This window comes from Bufo gargarizans, chromosome 3 (genome assembly GCF_014858855.1).
Source record: "Bufo gargarizans isolate SCDJY-AF-19 chromosome 3, ASM1485885v1, whole genome shotgun sequence".
Taxonomy (NCBI): Eukaryota; Metazoa; Chordata; class Amphibia; order Anura; family Bufonidae; genus Bufo; species Bufo gargarizans.
In genome coordinates, this window is record NC_058082.1 from 124,393,805 (window position 1) to 124,404,257 (window position 10,453).

The 10,453-nt window shown below is 43.1% G+C and overlaps 1 protein-coding gene across 1 annotated transcript; it reads right to left on the reverse strand.

The window, feature by feature from the left end:
* Nucleotides 1–288: 288 nt before the first annotated feature.
* Nucleotides 289–4,464, reverse strand: LOC122931431 (cytochrome b-c1 complex subunit Rieske, mitochondrial). Its single transcript, XM_044285505.1, is given in 5 exon segments — nt 289–600; nt 602–780; nt 783–857; nt 2,939–3,000; nt 4,418–4,464. Coding segments are annotated over 5 exon segments (675 nt in total).
* Nucleotides 4,465–10,453: the final 5,989 nt, after the last annotated feature.

The window sequence follows — 10,453 nt, forward strand, 5'->3', positions numbered from 1 at the left end:
TTAGCATTGCTCCAAAGCAACTTTCCTTATCAGTAGTCGGATACCACGCTGAAGTACCTTGAAGTGTACATTACCCCTCCGTATGCCTCCCTGTACTCCAGTAACTTCCCTCCCCTCTTTCGCAAGCTCAAGTCCCCCCTCACTAAATTATGTATCAGAATAAAGTAGTACAGAATTTACAGCCAGTTGCTGATTTTTCCTTTAAATCACCTCCCCGGGTGGTATCTTTACAATCATTTTGTACAGTAGAAATGAAGACATGCAAGCTCAGATAAAGGATGGAAACGTTTATTCAACTATTACAAGGTCATTGGAGGGTAACTCATAGTAGGGGACCTCGAGGTTGAGCGGCGTGGGGCCCTTCCTAATTCTACCAGAGGTGTCACAATAAGAGCTGTGTCAAGCACAAAAGTAACGTCCAAAGTCTTCGGCATTGGCAATGGGCACACAACCAAGATGGGTGTAGACTCTGATCAGGGTGGCCCACTGAGGTTTCTTCACCCGGTCAAGGTCATGCTGGGGGTCTTGCAACTCGCTCAAGTCATCTTGAGCCTCTTGCTCGATCTCTTTGGGGATTCTGTGGTTGATGAACAGGGGCTTCTAAGGTGACATAGCTGTGCAAGAAGCAGACAGTGGTGGGACTATTGATCCCAGCTGTGGCGGAGAGGGGTCCACTGGCAGCCTGTCCGCTCAGGGTCTCCCAGCTGAGCAACAGCCTCTTCACATCAAGCAGGACTTTCTCATCATGCAGGAAAGCCCTGGAGGCCAGTGGCTTAAGCTGCCGGCAACTGCGTACGAGGTGGTGGAGAAGTACGGGGCAAAGGCGCTGAAGCAGGCTGCCAGGGACAACAGAGCTTCTGCCAATCAGAGCTTCGGGGACTCGACGCGGAAGAGGACGTGATGTAGGAGCATGACACCTTCAGGAGGACCTTCCTGTTCTTTAGCATTTAGAGATAGGCTTTACGGCAGCCACATGGGTCATAAACACAATAGACTGTAGAGGACCCATTAACATCTATGGGAGAGTGTTGTTGGCATTCTCTGTGACCTATGCAGAGGTCACGTTATGGGGAGAATAGATAAGCTGTGACCATCACCTATTGTGCATGGGGGATCCTGTTCTGCTGTATATACGTATAGGTGTTATCTGTCATCACTGCCTGTAATAATAATAAGATGACTGCTGAAAAGGGACCTTGACATATTATTAGGCATAGTGGACAGTGTGAAAATTGAGAGATATTATTTTTAAAAATAGTTATTGATACAGAAAATTTATGCAAAATTTAAAAAAATTACCAAAAAGTGTTTAACATTAAAATGTGATTTTGAACAATTAATAATGACACATTCCTATTAAAAAAACAATTCCAGTCAGAGATCTTCTACTGGTTATACAGTAGTTGACAACTTGAAAAGACTTAAAAAGTGACAACCATTTTTCTGGAGCCAAAGACATAGCTAGGAGCCTTCAGTGGGTTGTGACAAGTTGCTCTCAGACATCCCAGAGTTCTGGAACTTCACAATTTCTGACCTTTTAAATATCTGCTTGACCTTTTTCTATGGACCATTGACAGCTGCATCATATATATTGTAACTTTGCTTGTTGTACCTTCAGGTCTTATTATATTGGGCTGTGACACACTCCATAGCAGCCCAATTTTTGAAGAAATGGCTTTGAGCATGACATATATCTTAAAACCTGCAACAGGGCTTGTAGAAATTTTAAACTGAGTAAGGTTAAATTGAATGTAATGCTTAATAATGCTTCAATTCAAGGGGCTACAACTTGGAATTCTAAGGAGCACAAAATGAATCTGTCAAAGATAACCTCAAAGGTCACAGTACCAGAAATACAAGAAACACTTGATTTTACAAGATATTACTTTGCTATGTTCATGCTATATGACTCCAAAGGGCAAGAGGGAATGGAAGTTTTAAATATCATAAAGCATTAATCCTAGAAGGGTGTAAATGCTTCTAAGCAAAACAATGTTTAGGAGAGGCAATACCTAGAGGCTTGCATATTCTTATTGGGTTATTCCTGATATTTCGATAGGTTCTTTTATATAGGCTGATAGTTGGGACAGTTATCCAGAAGCAGTATTTCTAGGACTGCTTGTTCCCTATAATTTCACTGTGTAAAGGCACCACGATCATCCAATAAATGATGATGCTTTCGTTGCAAGCATCACTAATGCGTCATATAAATTATTTCTGGCCAGCAGGTTGTGCTGTGTAAACAGCAATCTACTGCCCAAAAACAATTAATCTGTATGGGGATGAGCAATTGTGGCAGAGATAACCGCCATCTAGGTTATTATTGATTAGGTATTTCTTATCTGATTTTCATAACACATGCTTGCGGAAGTATATCATGGGACAAACAAGCGAGATTTCTTAGGACCTCAGAAGAGCTGTTGAGGTTCATAAGGCTGGAAAAGGTTACAAAACCATCTCTAAAGAGTTTGGACTCCACCAATCCAAAGTCAGATAGATTGTGTACAAATGGAGGAAGACCATTATTACCCTCCCCAGGAGTGGTCGATAAACAAAGATCATGCCAAGAGCAAGGCGTGTAATAGTCCACTATGTCATAATGGAACCCAAGGTGACCTCTAAACAACTAAAAGCCTTTCTCATATTAGCTAATGTTAATGCTCACAAGTCCACCATCAGGAGGACACTGAACAACAATGGTGTGCATGAAAGGACTGCGAGAAATGACGCTCCAAAAAGAACATTGCTGTCTATCTGCAGTTTTCAAAAGATCAATGTTTTATGGATGAATGAGACCAAAACTGAACCTTTTGGTTTAAATGAGAAGCATTACATTTGGAGAACGGAAAACACTGCATTCCAGCATAAGAAAAGTTACAGTATTTCATTTTGAAACATGGTGGTGGTAGTGTCACAGTTTTTGCCTGTTTTGCTGCACCTGGGCCAGGACAGCTTGCTGTCATTGATGGAACAATGATTTCTGAATTATACCATTTAATTCTAAAGGAAAATGTCATGATATTTGTCTGTGAGCTGAATCTCAAGAGGACATGCAGCAAGACAACACTAAGCGCACAAGTTGTTCTACCAAAGAATGGTCAAGTTAAAAGGTAAAGTTTGGGATTGGCCAAGTCAAAATCCTGACATTAATCCAATATAAACGTTTTGGGAGTACCTGAAGTGAGCAGTTCATGAGAGGAAGCCCACCAACATAACAGACTTGAAGCTGTTTTGTACAGAGGAATAGGCTAAAATTCTACCAAGCCAATGTGCAGGGCTAATCAGTGATTACTGTAAACGTTTAATTGCAGTTATTGTTGTACAAGAGGGCCACAGTAGATACTGAAAGCAAAGGTTCTTATAATTTTGCCTCTCACAGTCATGTCATATTGGAACATTTTCCTCAATAAATAAATTACCAAGTCTAATATTTTTTACTTATTTGTTTGATTTGGTTATCTATATCTAATGTAAGGACGTGTACGAAAATCTAGTGTAGTTTTAGATCATATTTATGCAGAAATCTAGAAAATTCTGAAGGATTCACAAACTTTCAATATCAAATACTATCTAAGCTTTTATGTTATGCTCAAATCTGCTCATTACTTTTCCTTCTGTCTGTTCAATAGTGTAAATTGATTCATGAACTAAAGGAAACCTAATTCACATAGTGTAGATCTATGACAGACAGTTATGTATTAGAAAGGGACAAACTGATAATTAAACTTCATAATACTGAATTCGTAAATGGCATCACAAATCTTTAGCTATGCTAGAAGTAGGTGTATAGATTTGTTGACTTTGAATTAAGAATGTGGATTAAAGTGGGTTTACAGTCCTTTTGTTTTGATGGCCAATGCTTATGATAGGCCATCAATATTGCCAGGGGTCCAACACCCCACACCCCTGCCAATTAGCTCCAGTACCAGAACTACAGTTCTGTCCTTAGTGGGATGTGGACAGAGTTCATTTCTGCAGTGCTGCTCCCACTGAAGTGAATGGGAGCAGGACTACTGTAACCACTTCTGGCCACTGCACATAATGGACAGAGCTGATTAGCAGGGGTGCAGGGTGTCTGACCCAGCCAATCAGATATTGATGGCCTATTCTAAGGATCAACCATCAAAATAAAAGAACCATAAAATTCTTTTAAATTATAAGTATCAAATTTGTGACAGGAGATGATCAAATCCGTCTTTGCTGATTCACCAATTTCCTAATGACACCACTCAAAAATGCTAAAGATATTTGGCCTAACTGTCATGGAGTGAGGATGCTTCTGGCATCGGCTCCTCTATCATCCTTTGTTTATCCTGGCCATCCGTGCTATTTTCTATGTTAAAGAACTGTTTTTCCTTTATTTAAGCGAAACAGAGCTGTCTGGGGGCTATATTTTTAGTCGCCTGGGTCTCGTTACCTGGTAAAGCCTACTACTTGTCTCCGCTCTGCATGTTCTGGCGCCATCTTGGATTCCTGTGACTCGGGCTGTCGGCACTTGTCTCCTCACTGGGGACTGTGACAGCTGGTGAGCGGGTAGGTCGTTTCCCCCGACTCCCTCCTCATTGTGCCCCTGGAAATCCAAACTGCGGTTTGCTGGGGATCGTGGCTGCGCGGGTACAGGTGACAGATTGGGCGTGCATGCCGTGACCTGCCTGAGCTGTTGCGGTGAATGGAAGATGCAGCGCCACTGGATCCTGGGCTGTGAAAGGGGTTGTGAGACAAAATTGGAAGGCACCCCGTCACAGAGTAAGGGAATATATCCCAAAAAGGAGGTGCACAATGGAAAGGCTGTTGAGCCACTATCAAATATCTATATAAATCCACGGCACACTCGTATTTAGTAGATTAGAAAAATTAATGTTTTATTATTGTGTCCAACACCATCACGGTTATTTGTATAATAGAAGCAGGGCCTGCTTCTATTATACAAATAACCGTGATGGTGTTGGACACAATAATAAAACATTAATTTTTCTAATCTACTAAATACGAGTGTGCCGTGGATTTATATAGATATGTGAAAGGGGTTGTGGACCTGTGGGGCTGACCAGTGGCCCTAATATTATTACTCTGGGTCCCTACCTGAATCTACCTAGTTGAAGCCTGCGCTTCCTTGTCGGACGACACCAATACTTGAAGATTCGGCTGACAGCATATCCTCAACAGGTACTGGGGAAGGCTGCTGGGATTCTACACCACATTGACTGTATTATTTCTTACTACTGAGGCCCATAGGAGTGGCTGGGTCCCTTTTGCACTGTGCTTTGCTTTCCGTGGGAGCTTGGACTGACTGACCCAGAGATCACCTGCTCCACTGGGGTCTGAGGGGTGACAGACCTCTTCTGGCACCCCATTTTAAGCAGTATATAGATGGGCCGCAAGACGGGCGTTTCTGGTGGGCCCCTTTCTCCTAAATTAATTGTGGATGTCATGAGTCAAACCGAAGACAAGGGTCTTGATACTCCACCTGACCAAGAGGCGATTGACTTGAGTAAAATAATGTCGGCTATCACACAGTATCAGTCCACCTTTACAGTTAAAATAGACCACCTACAGTCAGACCTCACCTGTCTTAGGCATGACATCGATAAAATCCGTGACAGAACCACTGAGGTGGAGAGGAGATTGGGTGAGGTGGAGGACGTGGCCCACTTGGGAGAAAATCACGTCAGAGCCCTGCAGCAACAGGTGAAGGCCTTGCAAGCAAAAGTGGATGATGCCGAAAACCGTAATCGGCAAAATAACATACGTATTATGGGCCTACCCGATAGGGCTGAGGGCCAGTCGCCTGAGATCTTTGCAGAGCAACTTATTAAAAAATGTCTGGATGCCATAGATCTTTCCACCACAGAGAGCGCACAGAATACCTACCAAACCCTTGCCGCCGGGGCTCCGGTACGCCCCTTCAGATTGAAAGTTCTGAATTATCGGGACCGTGATACTATCCTGGAAGTGGCTGGTCAGATACAGGATATTAGATTTGAAAACTCCAGGATCTCGTTCTATCTGGAATTTTCCTCAGAGGTCCAAAATATGCGACGCCAGTTCTCTGCGGTGAGGGCTCGCCTGAGGGAAAAGGGCCTCCGTTATGCTATGCTGTATCCAGCTCGCTTAAGGATCCAAGATGGTGACTCTGTAAAATTCTGCACTACTCCAAAGAAGGCCTTGGACTGGCTTGACAGGAGAGGCTGAGATTCCAGGGCCCCCTAGGCCTTAATGTTAATGTTATGGTGCACTGTACAGATGTCCAAATTATCTGCGGGAGCTGAAGATAGTCTAAACGTCTTCACTTACTGTAGATTTACAGTATATGTTCTCAGGTCTAAAATTGGGGACTGTTTAGTATATGTTTCTTGGGTCCTCTTCGAATTAGCAGGGATTGCTAGCCTTAAGTTTGGGATGATAGGCTCAGAAAGGTTGGGGTGGTCTGGGCAGGGTGGGGGATATGCTTAACATTGCTACTGTTAAGGGTTGCTAAATGTTATGTATGTTTGTCTTTTGTCTTGTGGTGTGCGTGGACATGTGAATGGCCTGGATGTCCTGGGATTCTTGTGAAGTATGTGGTCGGCCCTATTTCATGATGGCGTGCTGTAACTTTATCTCCTGGAACGTCAGGGAACTTAATGATAAAGTGAAAAGGTCTCTTGTTTTCAATTATTTGAAGAAATTTTTCAGCAGATATGGTATTGCTGCAGGAGACTCACTTAAGAGGCCAAAGACTGTTGGCGTTAAAGCGTTCATGGGTGGGTTCATCATTCCTAGTATCTAAATCAATCCCTTTTAAACTACATTTGGTGCAGACTGACTTGTCTGGGCGGTATGTTATTGTACATGCGGCTATGCGGGGAAGAGACTACATAGTGGTGGGCCTAAATATCCCCCCCCCTTCAGAGAGGGGTACTGGATGATATTATGGGAAGGGTATCGACTTTGCCGACTGATCCTCTAATTATGCTGGGTGATTACAATGCGGTTTTAGACCCGATTGCAGATAGACTCCGTCCCCAGGCCTCGCACAATAGGTCACTTGTCAATTGGGCCAATGCCCATGCTCTGACGGAAGGAAGGAGATTTCTTCACCCGAATGACCGTCAATATTCCTGTAACTCGGCTTCTTTTGATACCCTGTCCCGTATAGATCTGGTGTTTGTTAGCAGGGAGATTTTGCCATGGCTCTCTAAGGTGGAATACCTCCCACAGGGTATCTCTGACCATGCCCCGTTACTCGTGATTTTGGATATGCCGCTGGCACCCCCAGATAGGCAGTGGCGTCTAAATGCTAAATGGTTGAAGGTGTTACCGGTGGCCTGTGCAGCTTTTGAGGGAGCAACTGATTATTGGGCTTCCAATAAAGGGTCAGCTAATCTTACTGTTGAATGGGAGGCCTTTAAAGTGGTGCAGCGCGGCACACTTATACATGCCATTGCCTCGCATAGGAAAGAATTAGTAAGTACTAGGACCAAACTAGAGGAAGAAATAGCTAACAAAGATAAAGATTATACTCAGAATCCTTTCCCTGAGACCAGAGGAGATTGGGAAGAGGCCCAGAGGAGATATCATCTTCATCTACTAGATTATACTCAGAAGAAGCTATTGTATCAGAAACAAGTAGTGTTCTCGGAAGGGGATAAAAATGGGATAGCTTTGGCTTATTTAGCGAAAACAGAAACTCCGCAGACAGTGGTTACCCTTATTACTAATGCGGAGGGAATTCAGTTTTCCCAACCAGGTGATATTTGTACTCAATTTGCCTGTTATTATTCTGACCTATATACCTCTGAAATGCCTTACACAGCTATTGATATTCAGGAGTTTCTGAAGAAAGTCCAGCTTACACCTCTTTCCTGCGCAGACAGATCTTTTCTGGACGCTCCCATTGAGGTGGGGGAAGTCAGGACGGCGATAGAAAGCATGATGGTGGGGAAGTCTCCTGGTCCGGATGGTTTCCCGGTAGAATGGCAGATATAGGCAAACAAAGTGTGCAGTTGTTGAAACTCCTTAACTACGCCTTTGAGTCTGGCAGATTGCCCCTATCATTTATGGAGGCGACTATTGTGGTAATCCACAAACCTGGGCAGCCTGCGGACCAATGTAGCTCCTATAGACCAATCTCCCTTTTGAATGTAGATGCAAAAATCCTAGCTAAACTTCTCGCTAGACGTCTCAGAGATGTAATTTTGTCAGTGATTAATCCGGATCAATCTGGTTTTATGCCGGGTAAGACCACTGATATTAATCTTAGAAGATTGTTTACCAATTTACAGATCTCACATGATAACGCGGGGTCCCGAGCGATTGCTTCTCTCGATAATGAGAAGGCATTCGACTCGGTTGAGAGGAATTTTATGTGGGAGATATTGCGCTGTCTAGGCTTCCCCCAATCCTTCATAAGGTGGGTACAATTACTATACCAGGCTCCTATGGCAAGGGTTAGAGTTAATGGGTATCTGTCACGCCCCTTTGGCCTTCATAGAGGTACTAGACAGGGGTGTCCCTTATCACCTATATTATTCGCCCTGGTTATGGAACCACTTACCCAATTAGTTAATGGATAGGGTCTGATTGAGGGATGGTCTATAGCGAGAATACAGGAAAAGATCTCGCTTTACGTCGACGACCTACTGGTATATCTACATATAGAAACATAGAATATGTCGGCAGATAAGAACCATTTGGCCCATCTAGTCTGCCCAATATACTAAATACTATGGATAGCCCCTGGCCCTATCTTATATGAAGGATGGCCTTATGCCTATCCCATGCATGCTTAAACTCCTCCACTGTATTTGCAGCTACTTCTGCAGGAAGGCTATTCCATGCATCTACTACTCTCTCAGTAAAGTAATACTTCCTGATATTACTTTTAAACCTTTGCCCCTCTAATTTAAAACTATGTCCTCTTGTAGCAGTTTTTTTTCTTTTAAATATTCTCTCCTCTTTTACCTTGTTGATTCCCTTTATGTATTTAAAGGTTTCTGTCATATCCCCTCAGTCTCGTCTTTCTTCCAAGCTATACATGTTAAGGTCCTTTAATCTTTCCTGGTAAGTTGCAAAAACTGTTTCACTTATCTGACTATGAATTTTGACCCCAAAAGGGTGTGAAGTACCTTACTCAATTGTATGTGGATGGGGTCTTCTGTTCATTTGAGAGCCTTCGGAGGGAATACAATCTGCCCCATACATGTTTCTATTGGTACCTCCAGCTGAGGCACACCTGTAAGGCCCAATTCAAATCCTTATCCCTGTGTTTGAAATGTGGCCCCATTGAATCTGTGGCTCGGTTGAAACAACCTTATAAACCTATCTTATCATTCTATGCTGAAATTATGAAAATGGAAGACTCGCCGATCCGTCGCTCCTTCGAGCGTTGGAAGGTTGATATCCCAGAGCTGGAGGCGTCTCACCTGGAGGAACTGAGCCCTGTCTGGAAGAACACTGTAATAAGTGCTCGTGACCAGCTCATTCAACTTAAGTGGGTGCATAGGGTTTTTCTCACTCCGTTGCGCCTGCAACATATGCGTAAGCAACCAGACCCTTCTTGTTCCAGGTGTGGTGAGCCGAGAGGATCTTTATATCACATGGTATGAAAATGTCCTGTGCGGGGGACCTGGAGTGAGATTTCAGATTTTTTCTCCTCGAAGTTGGGGCTTCCGGGGATACTTCCTCCTATAGTCTGTCTGTTGGGTTTGGTGGCAGAAATAGTTCCTACCAAATATGGAAGGAAGTTGCTCCGTTTACTCATGTTCTATGGGAGGAAAATAATCCTTTTGAATTGGAAACCACCAAAGAACCGTACCCTTGGTTCCTGGATCCAACTGATAAATGCTGACCTGCACATGTACAAACTCACTTATGTAGCGAGGGGAACTCCTGATAGATTCGATCAGATTTGGGGCTTATGGTTAAGTGCGCAGGGCACTATCTGCATCTATGTGCAGGGATCTGGGACTCCAGGATGTATGAATGTGTGGGTGAATGGTTGTTTGGTCCTGTACAAGTAAACATGCCATGGTGTATCACTGGACTGCCTTCTCGTTTGTAACATATTGCCACTGTGTTATTCTGATGTATTTCCCATACAGGGATCCTTGTATAAGTACTGGAGTACGGACGTGTCGTCTGGTTGTCTTTGTTTTCTGTATCCCTTTGGGATTTGGAGAATTTTGCAATTTAAAATGCTTTCTATAAATAAACACTATAAAAAATAAATTTAAAAAAGATATTTGGCCAATGCCCAATCACTCTTTTCTCCTAGGGAATTTTAAATTGAATGATATTGCACTAATAAACAAATTTCTCGGCTTTACTAATACTTAATGATACCATTGTTATTCATATGTTACACCAAAGATCATACCCCCCACAAACACAGATAAGGGTAGCTGTTTTTTTAAAGAAAGAAACTGTGGGACAGATTTTATCATCAATCAGTGCGCCAATTTATTTTATGTAA